At 49.6% G+C, this 17,415-nt stretch overlaps 1 protein-coding gene across 1 annotated transcript in view; it reads left to right on the forward strand.

Annotated features, from left to right (window-relative positions):
• Positions 1-17,415, forward strand: part of LOC137517534 (mediator of RNA polymerase II transcription subunit 1-like) — a 272,907-nt gene that overhangs the window by 22,511 nt on the left and 232,981 nt on the right. The window contains exon 3 of the mRNA XM_068234521.1: positions 11,163-11,191. Within this exon, the coding sequence (XP_068090622.1) occupies positions 11,163-11,191 (29 nt within the window). The remainder of the gene's footprint in view (positions 1-11,162; positions 11,192-17,415) is intronic.

Below are 17,415 nucleotides of genomic sequence, written 5' to 3' on the forward strand. Positions count from 1 at the left end.
CCCGGCGCTATTCGAGCTCGGTACCGAGCTCGAATAGCGTCATAGCCCAGATTGATGTCCTTAGAGCCAATCAGAGGGCTCCCAGGCCCTCTGACGGCAGCCAATCACAGAGGGGGACCCTGGCCAGCCCCTACCCTATAAATAGCGGCCGCCATGTTCGGTTTTTCCATGCTTGCCTGAGACTTGTACAGAGAGAGAGTTGCTCCTTTGTGCTTTGGCTTAGCAAGTGCTCTATTGTGGTCATTTACCTAGCGTTTTTGCTCACCTACACCTGCCATATACACCTATATTGTTGTTAGTTAGATAGACATTGTATTTTAGTTAGTAGCTTGTGTGTTACATTAGAGAACTGCAGGCAGCTGCTGCAAGCTTACAGGTTTAGGCCTCAGGGGGGCCTTGCCTCTGTGGGCAGCTGTCCTCTGTTTATTTCTCTCATATTCTATACCAGTATTTCTGCTGTCCTTTACTAATAGTATTGTAGTTATACTGTACTAGGAGTAGGACACTCACTGACTGTCACTGTTTATAGGCTACTAGCTAGCTCCTGCGTGTGTGCACTCACTCACTGTCTGTGTGTACACACACTCTATTTCCTTCTCATTACTGTTTGATTATTGTTAGTTGTACTTACTTACTACTTACTCTTACTGTACCCGTAGGGACACTCACTGTCACTGTTCATATAGGCTACTACTACCTCCTGCGTGTGCGCACTCACTGTCTGAGTGTACACACACAACACACACTCTATTTCCTTCTGATCGCTGATTGATTATTGTAATTAGTTAGTTCTACTTACTGGTGTTACTACTTACTCTTACTGTACTAGGAGTCTAGGACACTCAGTCACTGTGTTCATAGGCTACTAGCTCCTGCCTGCGTGCACTCACTGTCTGAGTGTTCACACACCCACACTCCATTTCCTTCTGATCGCTGATTGATTATTGTAATTAGTTAGTTCTTCTTACTGTTACTACTTACTCTTACTGTACTAGGAGTCTAGGACACTCAGTCACTGTGTTCATAGGCTACTAGCTGCTGCGTGCGTGCACTCACTGTCTGAGTGTACACACACCCACACTCCATTTCCTTCTGATCACTAATTGATTATTGTAATTAGTTAGTTCTTCTTACTGTTACTACTTACTCTTACTGTACTAGGAGTCTAGGACACTCAGTCACTGTGTTCATAGGCTACTAGCTCCTGCGTGCGTGCACTCACTGTCTGAGTGTACACACACCCACACTCCATTTCCTTCTGATCGCTGATTGATTATTGTAATTAGTTAGTTCTACTTACTGTTATTACTTACTCTTACTGTACTAGGAGTCTAGGACACTCAGTCACTGTGTTCATAGGCTACTAGCTCCTGCGTGCGTGCACTCACTGTCTGAGTGTACACACACCCACACTCCATTTCCTTCTGATCGCTGATTGATTATTGTAATTAGTTAGTTCTTCTTACTGTTACTACTTACTCTTACTGTACTAGGAGTCTAGGACGCTCAGTCACTGTGTTCATAGGCTACTAGCTCCTGCGTGCGTGCACTCACTGTCTGAGTGTACACACACCCACACTCCATTTCCTTCTGATCGCTGATTGATTATTGTAATTAGTTAGTTCTACTTACTGTTATTACTTACTCTTACTGTACTAGGAGTCTAGGACACTCAGTCACTGTGTTCATAGGCTACTAGCTCCTGCGTGCGTGCACTCAGTGTCTGAGTGTACACACACCCACACTCCATTTCCTTCTGATCGCTGATTGATTATTGTAATTAGTTAGTTCTTCTTACTGCTACTACTTACTCTTACTGTACTAGGAGTCTAGGACACTCAGTCACTGTGTTCATAGGCTACTAGCTCCTGCCTGCGTGCACTCACTGTCTGAGTGTACACACACTAAATTTACTTGTGATTACTACTGATTATTGTAACTGCTAGTTGTACTTCCTGACTGTTACTACTTACTTACTGTACTAGGGGACACTCACTCAGTCACCTCACCAACCAACCCACTCCATTAAAGTACCCCACTTTTCACCCGCCCTTTTAAAAAACTTTTGTCTATACGCCCAAAACATTGAAGATGTCTGGAAGTGGCAGCCAGCGCGGTTTGGGCAAGGGGAAGGGCAGCAAGGGAATCAGGAGGAGAGGGAGCAGCATTGTGGCAAGCCGCGGCCGCGGGCGCGCCACCATGCACAGTTCCGCAGCAGCAGCAGCAGCGTCAGTGGCTAACATTCCTCCCATAGCCACTGGCCGTGGACGCCTTGGGCGCCGCCCAGCAGGAGCATCTGCAACTCACGCTGCAGAGACACAGCAGCAGCAGCGTGTAGCACCTGCTCCGATTTTCCTCCAGCCGGGTCGGAAACGTCCCATTGAGGAAAAGGATGCAGACACTGTGGTGCAACTCATGACGGAGGATGAGCAGCCCGCCATCAGCTCTGCATCCGAGGCCTCCACCCTCACCACCACCACCACCCCTGTTCGCAGCAGCCGCCCAGCAGGGTCTGGGGAGGAGGCCAGTTCACCGTCACTCGCCGACCTGTCATTCAGCAGTCTTTTGACCCCAGGCATCATGAGTAAATTGTCTGCTGTTGTTGGCGATCTTGAGGAGGAGATGCTGATGGGCACTTTGGGGGATGAGGGATTGGACAGCAAGACTGTGGCGACAGTCAAGCAGCCCATCCATGCATCAGGAGAGGAGTTTGGGGGGTCCTCATCCCAGCAGGACATGTTTCAGGAGGGGGAGGATGATGATGACCCGGTGACAGACAGAGACTGGGTGCCACCACCTCCAGGGGATGTCGTCCTCAGCAGCTCGGAGGAGGAGGAGGATGCGCTTGTGGGCCTTGCAAGGAGGCGCATCATTGCAAGCATTGGCAGCGACCCACAGCCTGCTGGTGTCTCAGGCTCAGCAGCAGCAGCATCAGCCAGTACCACCACCAGCCGCACCCAAGCCCCCCCCCCAACCACCACAGGGAGACAGGCAGCAGCGCTTCCATGCCGTAGGGGGATGTTTCTGTCACCAATCTGGCGCTTTTTCACCATGCCCACTGTGTACAGCAAGTACGCCACTTGCAACCACTGTCAGCGGAAGTTGAGCAGAGGTGCAGACCCCTTAAAGTTCAGCACCAGCTCGCTGATCAACCACCTTGCGGCTAAACATTTCCACCAGCATGAGGAGTTCCAGAGGCTGAAGGCATCTGGTGCTGGCAGTGGCACCACACCCATCACTGCACAGCCTTCAGCAGCAGCAACAGCAGCCACCCGCCCTCCTGCTCCTCCAGCAGCACCAGCAGGAGTGCGGAAACGCACTGCTCCTCCCCCCTCTGCAACTCCTGCCGCCGACACTGAGGCCTGTTCTGGCAGCCAGTCCTCAGTGGCCTCCTCCGCTGTGTCTGGTGATTCCCGTGTCAGCAAAAGGCCACGCCAGAGCCTTTTGAGCGAGTCCTTCCAGGGGGTGGTTAGGGCTCTGCCTCCCAGCAGCCGTCGCGTGCGGCAGCTGAACGGCTTGCTGGCACGGGCCATGTGCTCCCAACTCCTGCCGTACACGCTCGTGCAGGAGGGGAGCGACATGCGGGCGCTGCTTGCTTGTGCAGCCCCAGACTGGCAGCTCCCCAGCAGACACTTTTTCTCCCGCAAGGCCATTCCAGCACTGCACCGCTTTGTGATGGCCAATGTGGAGCGAGGGCTGGAGCACGCGGTTGGTGAAAGGGTCCACGTCACCATGGACTCCTGGAGCAGCCGCTTCGGGACAGGCCGCTACCTGTCCTTCACTGTCCACTGGGTCAGCTTGGTGGAAGGGGGTGAGGATGGGAGAGCAGCAGCGGGCACAGCAGCAGCAGCAGCAGCAACACAGTGGGTGGTGCCACCCCGCAGGGTCAGGGGAACTGCAGCGGGTTCCTCCGATCCTCTGCCATCCTCCGCCACACCTGGCCAAACCCCCCGCCTCAGCAGCAGCGTGAAGGCCCGCCACTGCCAAGCGCTGCTGCACTTGGTCAGCCTTGGCAAGACCAAGCTGACGGCAGCCCACGTGTTGGCCAAACTCCAGGAGCAGGAGAGGATTTGGCTGACCCCCAGAGGCCTCAGAGTCGGAGAGGTGGTGTCCGACAATGGGGCCAATCTGGTTGCTGCCATAGACAGGGGAAACCTGACCCACATCCCCTGTCTTGCCCACGTGCTGAACCTGGTGGTGCAGAAGTTCCTGCGCACCTACCAGGGGATGGGCGAACTGCTGGAAACGGCAAGGAATGTTGTGCGTCACTTCCGGCGCTCGGCTGCAGCCTGTGCGAGCCTGGAAGACGTGCAAAAGGAGCTGGATCTGCCACGCCATCGGCTGATCATTGACGTTCCGACTCGCTGGAACTCCACCCTGGCGATGTTGGAGCGTCTGGTTGAACAGAGGCACGCTGTCAACCAGTACCTTGCCCTGGCCACTGTTTCCGCAGCTCGGAGAAGGGACAAGACCAGCAACATCCCGTCCATCGTCCCCGATGATGACTGGAGGCACATGCAGCAGGTGTGCTTTGTGCTGGCTCCCTTCCTGCAGGCCACAAACATGGTGAGCAGGGACCATGCTATGGTCTGCGAGTGGGTGCCCCTGGTTTCTCTGCTGAACAGGGCCCTCGATGGTTTGCTGGAACAGGGAGCGGCAGCCTTGGACCAGCAGGAGCGGCAACCAGCTGCGCAGTCCACCTCTGAGGGGGAGGAGGAGGAGGACTTGGTGGAGGTCCCTGACCTGGCTGCTGATGAGGGGGATCAGCACAGCGCAGCTGAGTTGGTGCGGGGGTGGAGAGAGGATGAGGCGGCAGAGGAGGAGGATGAGGACAGCACTGACGTCGATGTGCCAGCAGACGTGGCCCGCCTCTTCCCAATGGCAGCGCACATGCTGGCGTGCCTGCGCAGGGACCCCAGGGTGATCCAGATGAAGCAGAGGGAGGACATCTGGATCAGCATGATGTTGGACCCACGCCTCAAGGGGAAGTTGAGCCAGTTCCTGCCGCCTGCAGGAGGAGACCCAGCGCAACAAATAAGGAGCTTGCAGCAGGCCCTTGTTGAGCGCTTGGAGGAAGCCTTCCCCCAGCCTTCCACCCCCACTGTCCAGCAGCCAGCACAGAGGCAGCAGCAGGTGCCTGCATCCAGCAGCAGCAAGCGCCCCACAGACCTGCTGTCTCTCAGCCACGAGCTCTACAGGACTGTAGAGGCTCCGGCAGCAGTGACTAGAGAGGAGATGCATGCAGCAGCATCCTCCTCCGGTCACAGCCAGCGCCTGACCCGCATGGTGGCTGACTACATGGGGTCGTACAGCGGGCTTGACAGCGATGCCCCTGTTGATCCCATGGAGTATTGGGTCAAGCGCATGGAGATCTGGAGCGAGCTGGCGCAGTACGCCCTGGAAGTGCTGTCCTGCCCCCCTTCCAGCGTGCTGTCCGAGCGCTGCTTCAGTGCAGCTGGTGGCGTGGTCACCGAGAAACGCTCACGTCTGTCTCACAAGTCTGTGGACAGACTGACGTTTCTCAAGATGAACCAGGCGTGGGTGGAAGGCGAGTTCCTGGCCCCTGTTGTCGGCGAGAGGGGGACATGAACTGGCTGCCGGAACCATCGTTAATGTGCCTTACCACCCTTTACCACCTCCTGGCTCCTGCTCACTAAGCCAGCCTGGTTCACTTTGACTATTACGTCGCCTGCAGCCACACATTTTACACCTACAGTGGGCTGCTGTGTACTGCCCTTCTGCTGTCTGTCTGTGTTTCCCACTGCCAGGGTACACAGAATTACCTTCTGCTGCCACTCTGCCACCAGCTATTACGTCAAACAATAGCTATATTGGTTGCAAAACCAAAACCAAACAAACCATTAAAAAAAAAGGTTTAATTTTTCTGAGGTGCCCGGGTTGAAAACTGTGTTGTTCCAGTTGTGTATTGGACACAATGTGGGCTGCACGACCGCTGTCTGGGACCTCCTGTTGTGTTTATTTACGGCCCTGGTATCACCGCTAGGTACCAGGGCTATTATGTCACGCTGCCTACCTGCTGCCACACTCACACTGCTCCTCCATACCTCCTCCTGCTGCTGCTGCTGCTGTCTGTCTGTGTTTCCCACTGCCAGGGTACACAGATGATTTACCTTCTGCTGCCACTCTGCCACCAGCTATTACGTCAAACAATAGCTGCTCGCCTACTCCTCCATTCCTCCTCCTGCTGCTGCTGTCTGTCTGTGTTTCCCACTGCCAGGGTACACAGAATTACCTTCTTCTGCTGCCACTCTGCCACCAGCTATTACGTCCAAAAATAGCTAAATTGGTTGTAAAACCAAAAACCAAAAAACCATTAAAAAAAAAAAAAGGTTTAATTTTTCTGAGGTGCCCGGGTTGAAAACTGTGTTGTCCCAGTTGTGTATTGGACACAATGTGGGCTGCACGACCGCTGTCTGGGACCTCCTGTTGTGTTTATTTACGGCCCTGGTATCACCGCTAGGTACCAGGGCTATTATGTCACGCTGCCTACCTGCTGCCACACTCACACTACTCCTCCATTCCTCCTGCTGCTGCTGTCTGTCTGTGTTTCCCACTGCCAGGGTACACAGAATTACCTTCTGCTGCCACACTGCCACCAGCTATTACGTCAAACAATAGCTGCTCACATAATTACTCTCCTCCATTCCTCCTCCTGCTGCTGCTGCTGTCTGTCTGTGTTTCCCACCGCCAGGGTACACAGATTTACCTTCTGCTGCCACTCTGCCACCAGCTATTACGTCAAAAAATAGCTATATATCTGTGTAATTGGTTGTAAAACCAAAACTACAAAACCATTACAAAAAAAGGTTTAATTTTTCTGAGGTGCCCGGGTTGAAAACTGTGTTGTCCCAGTTGTGTATTGGACACAATGTGGGCTGCACGACCGCTGTCTGGGACCTCCTGTTGTGTTTATTTACAGCCATGGTATCACCGCTAGGTACCAGGGCTATTATGTCACGCTGCCTGCCTCATTGACTGCATGCTGCCACACACTCATCCTCCTCCTCCTGCTGCTAAATTTACCTCCTGCTGTCTGTGTGTTTCCACTGCCAGGGAGCACATACAATGGCGCTTCCAACATGCGTGCGCCACCAGCTATTTGTTGTTACGCTCAAAAATAGCTGCATTTCTTTAAAAAAAAAAAAATGAAAAGAGAAATGGAGGAGGAGGAGGAGGAGGAGGAGGAGGAGGAGGAGGAGGAGGAGGAGGAGGAGGAGGAGGAGGAGGAGGAGGAGGAGGAGGAGGAGGAGGAGGAGGAGGAGGAGGAGGAGGAGGAGGAGGAGGAGGAGGAGGAGGAGGAGGAGGAGGAGGAGGAGGAGGAGGAGGAGGAGGAGGAGGAGGAGGAGGAGGAGGAGGTTCTGGACACAACTTCTCTTTTCACCTTTTTTTTTTTTTTTAAAAGGAACATCCCCACATAATCACTTGCTGTTGTCACTTGGAAAAAAATATGTTTCTTGCATCATTAACCCTCAAAACAAGTGTTGGGAAGCTATTTAAGGCCAATTCGAATAGTCAGCTCGAATAATGAGCTCGAATACCGACTCGAATAGTGAGCTCGAAGTCCGAGGTCGAATCGAATAGTAAAATTTATTCGACTCGAATATTCGACTGACCTCGAATAATTTACTATTCGAATTCGACCAAACTCGAATTTTAAAAAGGGGTATTTGAGCACCACTAGGTACGAGGAATCCCTTCTAAATATGGAACAGGATAAAGTTAAGATGATGGACAGATCTCAGCTGGTACATGGGCACAAGGTGATGAATGAAGATAGCCATAACCTGGCCTTTGTGTCAGATTTCAATTGTCAGTTTGGATCTGTGCAAAACATATTTTATAAATATTGGGATATACTTCTTTCAGACAAAGAACTGAAACGCATATTGCCAGAAAAACCGAGGTTCACATATCACAAAAGTCCAAATTTGAGGAACTATCTATCACCTAGCTGTGTGGAGCTGAAAACAATAGAGGATAGAGCCTATGGGTGGCAGACACCTGGCTTTTTTCCATGTAGAAATTGTAAAGGCTGTAGAGAGGACAGACCTCAAGAAGGAAGGAAGTAGTTAGTTCTTATGACCAAAAAACAACTAAGATCAGGCAGTTTATTAAATGTAACGATTTGGGGGTGGTGTGCCTTGCATGGTGTCCTTGTGGGTATCAATATGTGGGCAGAACCACCAGGCCATTGAGGGAAAAAATAGGGGAACATGTTCGCAACATCTGCAATGGCCCGGTGGGGCATAGCTTATCTGCCCACTTTAAGGTGGTCCATCAAAGTGACCCAAGACTCCTGTCTTTCTGTGGGTTGGAGAAGGTGCAATGCAATTGGAGGGGTTGCAACTTTACTAGAGAAGTGTCCAAGAGGGAAACTTGGTGGATCCATCATTTGAAAACCTTAAAACCAGGGGGTTTCAATATAGATATAGACCTGATGTGCTACTTAAGTAATGACTAGGGGGTGGTCTTTGTAATTTCAAATAGATCTTCTTTAGGGTGTGATAATAAGTCTCTCATTTTGCATCTGTACATAGCCTGATGTATGTGGTGGTGTGGTATGCGGCTTCACCTGTTCACCTGTATGTTGGGGATACAAATATTATGATGAAGGGGTTGGGTTCGTACCTTTTGTGGCATCGGTTGCGTTTTGTTTCATCATTTGTTTAATTATTGGATTTGGTTGTCTTTTTATGGTTGGTTTGGTGAGGGTTAACTGGGGAGAGTTATTTTTGGTAATTGGGGACAGTTAGTTTATACTGTCACGGAGAGAGGGTGGAGTCAAGTCCTTCAGTCCTAAAAAATGTGTAGTTTAATTGGATTATAATAATGGAATTATGATTGTTATATGAATTAGTATTGTAAAAATTAAATCTAAGTGGTCAAATTATGCAAAGATCGATATATACTATAGCTGCAATTGTATAATTATGTACTTTTGTATCCCTGCTCTTTAGTATGCTTTAAATTTTTACCTAAGTTGAGCATAGTTGTTGTATCTTAATGTGTAACAGCAGGCTCTAGTAAGCAATGTCTGGCGGGTGGAGTGCTTAGCTCAATAGGCGGGACTGTCAGTGTTTCCCAGGCAACGCGTATAGTTGCCAGCGTTAGATGCCTACTATGACGACAATGGTGGGAGGGGTCTTACAGCTTAAGTTCCACACGTACCTACGTACGCGCATGCCCTTGATTAGTCACTGGAAGTGACGAAACTGGTCGGGACTGGGAAGCGTGTACGTGGAACACAGAAGTTGGAAGTGAGGTCGGCATGCTACGCGATAGCCGGAGTCCAGCGAGACAGCGCCGCTGAGAGCCTGCCGGACGGTCCACGATCGGGGTTGAGCTCGTAAAAACTCTGTGCCTGTACACAACTTTCTTAGCATGTGAGTGGTTTGGTATACCTTTTTAATACATTTTAAGATGGTTTTACACTATGGAGCCTATTTGTTTGTTTTGAGGTGCTTTTTGATATGGAGCCGCAGTTGAATTTGTGAAGTGGACCGGTGGTGATCGTGATAGGCAGAGGGAGGCCTTGATATCCCTGCAGGCGCTGTGGACCCTATCTGACAGAGGGTCAATATCTAGCGGTGAGTGTGCCATCTTAAGGGTGTGGTGGTGGTATGCACTGTAAAGGCTATCTGCAACACGAACCATAGCTGCGAGTCAAGCACTCCGGTGGACTAGTAGAAATAGGGTCTGAAATTCATGCTGGACTCTCATATGTACGCTTTTTTCATTATCTATAATTGCAGTGATTCATCTGAATGGCGCACCACCGACTGCTACATTTAGTCAATATGCTTTGCACAGGTCTGTGCAGTCAGTGGCATACCTACAGACCTTTGGGCAATGTTGTGGAATTCAGACCTTGCCCCCTCTATCCCACTCCAAATATGCACTGTGCCAGTTTAGTTCCCATTCCAAAGATAAAAACACAACCCTCAAATTAAACATACAGGAACTTTGCATGAATAACACAGCAAACATGTAAACAAACTGTTCCTCAGATTATGAACTAAATCATCATGTCCTCCCCCCCCCCCTTTCCTGGATAGTTGTGTACCCCCAAATATCCATATTTGGCAGCCAAGTGTTCCCCCAGATATCCGTATTAGGTAGCCACGTAAGACCCACAGGTAGTAGTATATGCACCTTATGAAGTGTCAGCAGCAGAGCATGTTGCAGTTGGTTTCACACTAGTCCTGCCAGCCTGCTCCTCTTCCATCCAGCTTCTCCTTGGCTGTTTCATTATGGCCAACCAGCATGTTTGAATTAATGTCATATATCAGTATGAGCAGAGATAAAGCTGTGCAATGCTCTGACCAGTAGAAGAGGGAAGGGTGTGCTGCTAGACAGGCTAGTCCCTTCTCCAGCGGGATCTGCTGCTCACTCCGCATTTCCCAGCCTTGGCAGGCACTTCCAGGAGTATGAGCCCAGACACAATTGCAACTCTTGCTCCTATGCCCCTTGTATGAAGTGTGAAGGCCATAAATGTGTGGCAAAACAAAGTCTGCTAGGCATAAAACAAGCTTTACATAGTACACAGTTATTGCTGTGCTCCAAACACTTGTAAGTTAGATATCAATAGATAGAAGGTTGGAGCATGCTGTATCTACCAGCTACATCAACATTTTCCACCTACAGCAGTACTCTCAGCAGAGATGATTAGGTTGCTGTCATTTTCTCAATTGCTCTGTGGATACTAACTGTGAAACTGCTAACACCTCAGATAAAAATGAATATGGGGCAAAACACTAGTGTAAGGGACTGTTTCCACTACACGCAGAATGGATGCAGAAAAACTGACTCCAATTAATGCCTATGGGAAAATCTGCATCAGAAAAATCTCGTTTAGTCGAAACAGGCCCATAGACATTCATTGAAGTCAGTTTTTCTGCATCCAATCTGCGTGTAGTGGAAACCGGCTCTAACAAGCAACGCTTAAAGTGAAGATGGCATGCAGGCTATGGTGAGGGAACGGTGTAGTTGCCACCACTGGGCTCACTCCTGCCCCCCTCCCCACCCGATGAGAACAAATCATTCTCCACCTCTGCGCATGTTTTCCATACAAAGAGCAATAGAATGTTATATGAAACCTATCCTAAATTAATGAGAACTCCATTTTAATGTTTGTTTTTTAGGTCTGCACAGAACTTCTCATGCTTCTCAGGTAATTTTTTGACAGATGTTTAGGTACTACCCACTTTATTATTATTATTATTATTATTATTATTATTATTATTATTATTTTTTTTTTTTATTTATATAGCGCCAACATCTTCTGTAGCGCTGTACATAGTACAAACAAATAATGAGGAACAGCTATACATAAGAAATACAAGACACTGTACAGTCATGACATTGAATAGCATAAATACAGGAGGTCCCTGCCCTTGTGAGCTTACAATCTAGAGGGTAGTGGGGAGGAAACAAAAGGGAAGGAAACACAAGGATTAGTGGGTGAGCCAGTGTGCCTTCAGTGCTGCCTATAGCAAATTATAGGCTTGTCTGAACATGTGTGTTTTCAGAGTACGTTTGAAGGTTTCCAGACTCGTGGCATGACGAAACGGCTGCGGGAGAGCGTTCCAAAGGAAAGGAATAGCCCGTGAGAAGTCTTGGATGCGAGAGTGAGAGGAGGTGACTAGGCTGGAGGACAAAAGGGTCTCCTGTGAGGAACGGAGGGTCCGGGCAGGGAGGTATCTGGAGATTAAAGAGGAAATGTATGGAGGCGATAGCTTGTGTAGAGCTTTGTATGCAAGTGTGAGAAGTTTAAACTGGATCCTTTGGGCAACTGGTAACCAATGGAGGGATTATAGAGAGGGGCTGCGTCAGAGGATCTAGAAGAGAGGTGGATGAGACGGGCCGCAGAGTTTAGTAGGGATTGGAGAGGTGCCAGTCTGCTTTTTGGTAGACCACAGAGTAGGGTGTTGCAGTAGTTGAGACGGGAGATGATTAGGGCATGCACAAGCATTTTAGTTGCTTCTTGTGAAAGGAAGGGACGGATTCTGGAAATGTTTTTGAGATGGAAGTAGCAGGAGGTAGTTAAAGTGTTAATATGTGGTTTAAAGGAGAGCTCAGAGTCCAGAGTTACCCCTAGGCAACAAGCTTTGGGGGTTGATGCTATTGGGGTGTTATTTACATGGATTGTGACAATGGGAGGTGGAACAGAGAGCGAAGGTGGAAATATCACAATCTCCGGTTTTCTCATATTGAGTTTAAGGAAGCGGGATGACATAAATGTAGATACAGCGGATAGACATTCTGGGACTTTTGATAGTAGTGTGGAGAGGTCTGGGGCAGAGCAATACATTTGGGTGTCATCAGCATAGAGGTGATATTGAAGCCCAAAAGAGCTTATTATTTGTCCCAGGCCATGGGTGTAAATGAAAAAGAGGGGTACAAGGACGGACCCTTGTGGTACTCCCACAGACAGTGGGAGAGGAGTTGGTATTGGCATAGGAGAGCATAAAAGAACGTCCAGACAGGTAAGAGTTCATCCAGGAGTGTGCTAGGTCCTTGATTCCCAGTGTTGAGAGGATCTGGAGGAGTAGTATGATCAACAGTGTCGAAGGCGGAGGACAGATCTAGGAGTATTAGTACCGAAAATCTGCCTTTGGCTTTAGCAACTAGGAGGTCATTGGCAACCTTAGTGAGAACGGTTTCCGTAGAGTGAGGGCAGAAGCCAGACTGGAAGGGGTCCAACAGGGAATTAGCGGAGAGAAAGTTAGACAACTCTGAGTAAATGTGGCGTTCCAGCAGTTTGGAGGCAAAGGGAAGGAGAGAGACTGGGTGGTAATTAGAAAGGACAGTAGGGTCTAAGGAGTTTTTTTTTATTAGGGGTGTTATGATAGCTTGTTTAAATGAAGAAGGGAAAATGCCAGTTGAGATGGAAAGGTTAAATAGTGTTGTTAAAGCAGGAATGAGGGGGGAGGAGAGCTGGGGAATAGGGTCCAAGGAGCATGTCGTAAGATGAGCTTTAGAGATTAGTGAAGAAAGACGCTGTTCAGTTAAGGCGGAGAAGATTGTTAGCAGGGAGGGGTTTGAGTGAGTGAGTGGTTATGTGGAGAGGGATAGTTGATAGTAGGGGAGCTGCCGGGCAGAGAGGAAAAATGAAGAGGTGATTGGACCGGTGAAGAGGGTTGCTTTTGAAAGTTGTTCTGTAGTGTTTCAATTTTGCTCACAAAATATGCTGCAAAGTCCTCTGCGGACAAGCATGTGGTTGTAGGGGGAGGCGGGGGGTGGAGAAGAGAGCTGAAAGTTTTAAAAAGTTGTTTAGGGTTATGGGATTGTGAAGAAATGAGTGTAGAGAAGTATGACTGCTTTGCAAGTGAGAGAGCGTCCCTGAGCTGGAGCAGCATGTTTTTATAGTGGACAAAGTCTTCAGCATTGGAGCTTTTCCTCCACTGCCGTTCTGCTGCCCTGGACTGTCTTTTCAGTTGTTTGATGGGTTCAGTCAGCCAGGGCTGTCTGTTGATGCGGCGGGGGCGGAAGTTGGTGAGAGGGGCGGCTGTGTTCATGACAGTGGTGACTGTGGTGGAGTAGTAGATGGATGCTGACTCGGGGTCAGTGTAGGATGACAGGGAGCCCAGGGTTTTCAGAGAATTGGCTAGGGAGCAGAGGTCGAGGTTGCGATAATTCCTGCATAAGCGTGATGGCTGCACTACAGTAGCTGGAGGAGGCAGGGAGGGGCTGATTGTAAAAGTTATGAGATTGTGATCTGAAAGTGGGAATGAAGTTATTAAATGTGGAAACTGGGCAGAGCCGGGTAAAAACTAGGTCCAAAGTGTGGCCATCTTTGTGGGTGGAGGTTGAGGACCACTGGGAGAGGTCATACGATGAGGTGAGTGAGAGGAATTTTGTGGTAGTGGAACAGTTAGCGTCTATGGGGATGTTAAAGCCCCAATAATGATGGAAGGAATGTCAGTGGATAGAAAGTGAAGGAGCCATGTGGAAAAGTGGTCAATGAAGGTGGAGGCTGGTCCAGGAGGGTCGGTAGATGACAGCAACCTGGAAATGGTGAGGGGAGTAGATGCGGACAGCATGAGCCTCAAAAGAAGAGAAAGCCGGAGAAGGTGCAGGTGCAAGCGGTGTAAAGGAGCAGTGTTCAGAAAGAAGAATTCCCCACCCCATTCCCATGTTTGTCACCCGATCTAGGTGTGTGGCTAAACTTGAGGCCACCGTATGAAAGCGCAGCTGGAGACACAGTATCAGATGGGGTTAGCCATGTCTCAGTGAGCCCCAGGAAGGTGAAAGCATTAGTGATGAACAGATCATGGATGTGGGCTAGTTTATTGACTATTACAGAGCGTGCATTCCAGAGGGCCGAAAATATGGGTGGGGGAGAGCTGGGAAGGCAAGGAATGGTGATCAGGTTACATCGGTTAATGTGTGTGGAGGAGTGAGGACGGTCTGTGCGGGATGTGGTATTTACCAGAGTGCAGTGAGGTCTGGGAAGAGGGTCCTGGATTGGGTGATATGTCCCCAGCAGCAAGTAGGAGTAGTGGGCAGAGATGAGATAGGTGAGGATGTGATTTGTATGTGACAGAGGGCTGTTTGAGAGACGTGGTGGAAGGTATGTGTGATTTGAGAAATAAGAAAAGTTCATGAGTAGAGAGAGCAGAGGAAGGTAGGAGAGAGGGAGCAATGTAGATGTTGTTGCTAGCAGCGGGAGGGGTGAGTGATGTAGGTATTTTAAGCAGTGGGGCTGACAGGTTAATGGCTGTAAATAGGATATTAAACCTTTTGCAAGTTGGTGTGCGTATAATTAGGGAAAAGAATTGTCAGAGTTAAAGAGTGCAGGGTAGTTTGTGCAGGGCCGGATTTGTACTTTTTACCGCCCAAGGCCCATTGTCATCAAGTGCCCCCCCCCACCACCACCACCACCACCACCACCACCACCACCACTGTCCTCTTTACTTCTGCTCCTCCATACTTTTAAAACATTTGGGGCAGGTCATGGAACATAGGCTCTCTGTACGTATTGTACAGCCGCCTGTGAGTTGGGCGCAGGGCAAGCCAAATAACGGTTCTCCCTGCTGCCACTAAACTCCCCGGGCGTTAAATACTATTCTCCCTCAGAGGGAGATGTAATTTGGGGTCTGCAATTGCCGGAGCCCCAAATTACTCTTGCGCAGTGAGCTCACCATTGCACTAGTGGTATGATGGTGCCGAGCTTCGGCGCTCAAAGTAACCTGCTTCGTTTGAGGAGGGGTGCACTACTCTCCTCCATCCCCAGGGCCCCTCCAGTGTTGCTCTGTAGCTGCAGCTCAGATAAAATTGCTGCAGCTCAGATAAAATTGCTGCAGCTCAGAGTAGCACAGCAGAGCACGTTATTTTAAACGGATCCTGTAGGGAAAAAATCTGCCCAGGGGGTGCACTTTCCTCAGGAGCGGGAAGCCTCTAGGTCCTAATAAGGCTTCCCCTGCCCTACTCTGCAGCACGGATCCAGCACTGGCTCCTCAGGCAAAATGGACACCATAATATTTACACTGCGAGCCTTGTACAGGCACAGTATCAGCTTCTTGCTCGGCAGAAATAGCCGAGCCCGATCTTGTCCGCTCTACTGCACAGGTGCAAGCCGCCTGTGCAGTAGAGCGGACCGGATCGGGCTTGGCTATTTCCGCCAAAGCCCAACCAGAAAGCAGCTACTGCACATAGCACATTGTTCAGGGTGACCAAGCGGTGGAAGCCATAGTGCTCCTGTGCAGACTTTCCAGGGGGCCAGTGCTAGATCGGGGGTGCTAAGGAGGACAAGGGAAGCCTCATTAGGATCCAGAGGCTTCCCCCTTCTAAGGTAAGTATCCCCCAGGGGCATTTTTTTTCACTACAGGTACTCTTTAAATACTGTGGTTAGACAGGTTCACCACCTCTCCTCTGCTCTTCACTGCAGCGGGAGCTATGCAGCAGCATACTTCTATACAGCATCTGACATGCAAGAAGACCACCTGGGAGCCGTACAGAAGTATGCAGCTAAGGCCTGATTTACATTGGCAGTAAAAAAAAAGGACTTAGCAGGCTGTGACGGAACGGATCCTAACAGATGGTAACGGATCCAATGTTAACCTATGGATCTGTTCCCATTGCTCCGTTAAAATGGATCTGTTCCGACAAAACAAAAAACTTGGGTCTGCAACGATTTTACCAGATCGATGGACATGTCTCATTGACTGCATGGTAACGGCGTGGATAACAACCTGATATCTTGAAAAACGTTTCCCTTTTAGATGAATACATTTTTACGCGGAACAGTTTTTTATCTCGAGTGTAAACCGAGCCTTAGTGTAAGTGTAAACCGAGACTTAGAGCTGACTAAAGTAAAAAGATTTTATACATACCTGGGGCTTCCTCCAGCCCCATCCGCCTGGATCGCTCCCACACTGCTGTCCTCTGCTGCCTGCAGCTTTGGGAATTGAGTCCTGTCACTGACGTCATCGCAGCCAGCTATGCAGGAAAAGTGTGCCCTCTGCATATCTCTCCAGCGGCTGCTGGAGAGATACGCAAACAGCACACTTCTCCTACGCTAGACTGGCTCCAACTGGCGGAACAGCAGGGACCCGATATCGGAGCTGAGGACATTGGCATAGGAGCGATCCAGGTGGATGGGGCTGGAGGAAGCCCTAGGTATGTATAAAACTTTTTACTTTTCAGCACTGGTACACTTTAAAATAACTAGCTGCAATGAAGAAGAGCAGAGGAGAGTTTAGATCAGACCTGCCACTGGAGAAGGTAGAATATCATGCTTTGCTGTGCTACTCTGAATGGAGGGAGAGCTGGAGAAGGTGTCAGTGGTAGGGGGTGTCACACACTGGTTTGTTTTTCTGCAGCACTTTACAGCAAATGCATTTGCACGAGGTGCATGTTATGTGAATGGCACACACATAACTTTTTAACTGTAACTGAGCAAATGTGCTGCCTTGTCATCCTCCTCTGATGCCCAGACCAGCTTTATTTACTATTTCTTTCATGGAGGTCTGCACTCTGCACCTCTGCCCTGGGATTCCATTCATTACACCCAGCGGCAAGGCAAACCCTCCCCAGCACTATTTACTGAGAGGGAGTGCTGGGGAAGAGCAGAAGAGACGTATACAGCAGATGTCCAGTGAAGGAGAATGTCAGGGAGACACAGAACAAGGGAGAAGCAGGGAAGTGCAGCTATCCATGTGTGGCCAGCATCAGAGCTTCTTAGAGAGGCAAACTGAGGCAGTAATAACTTACCGAACATACTGATTTCCTTCCTCCATCATCTCCTGCATCCCCGCCCCTCTGAATTTCTGATAGGCAGGAGCAAGGAGGAGGGCGGGGATACAACGGGCTGCACTGTCTCCTCCTCCTCCATAGACTGATGCTGAAAGAGGGGAGGAGGGAAGCATGATTGACAGCGGGAAGGGCTGTGAT

Source organism: Hyperolius riggenbachi, chromosome 5, assembly GCF_040937935.1.
Source record: "Hyperolius riggenbachi isolate aHypRig1 chromosome 5, aHypRig1.pri, whole genome shotgun sequence".
In the NCBI taxonomy this organism is placed as follows: domain Eukaryota; kingdom Metazoa; phylum Chordata; class Amphibia; order Anura; family Hyperoliidae; genus Hyperolius; species Hyperolius riggenbachi.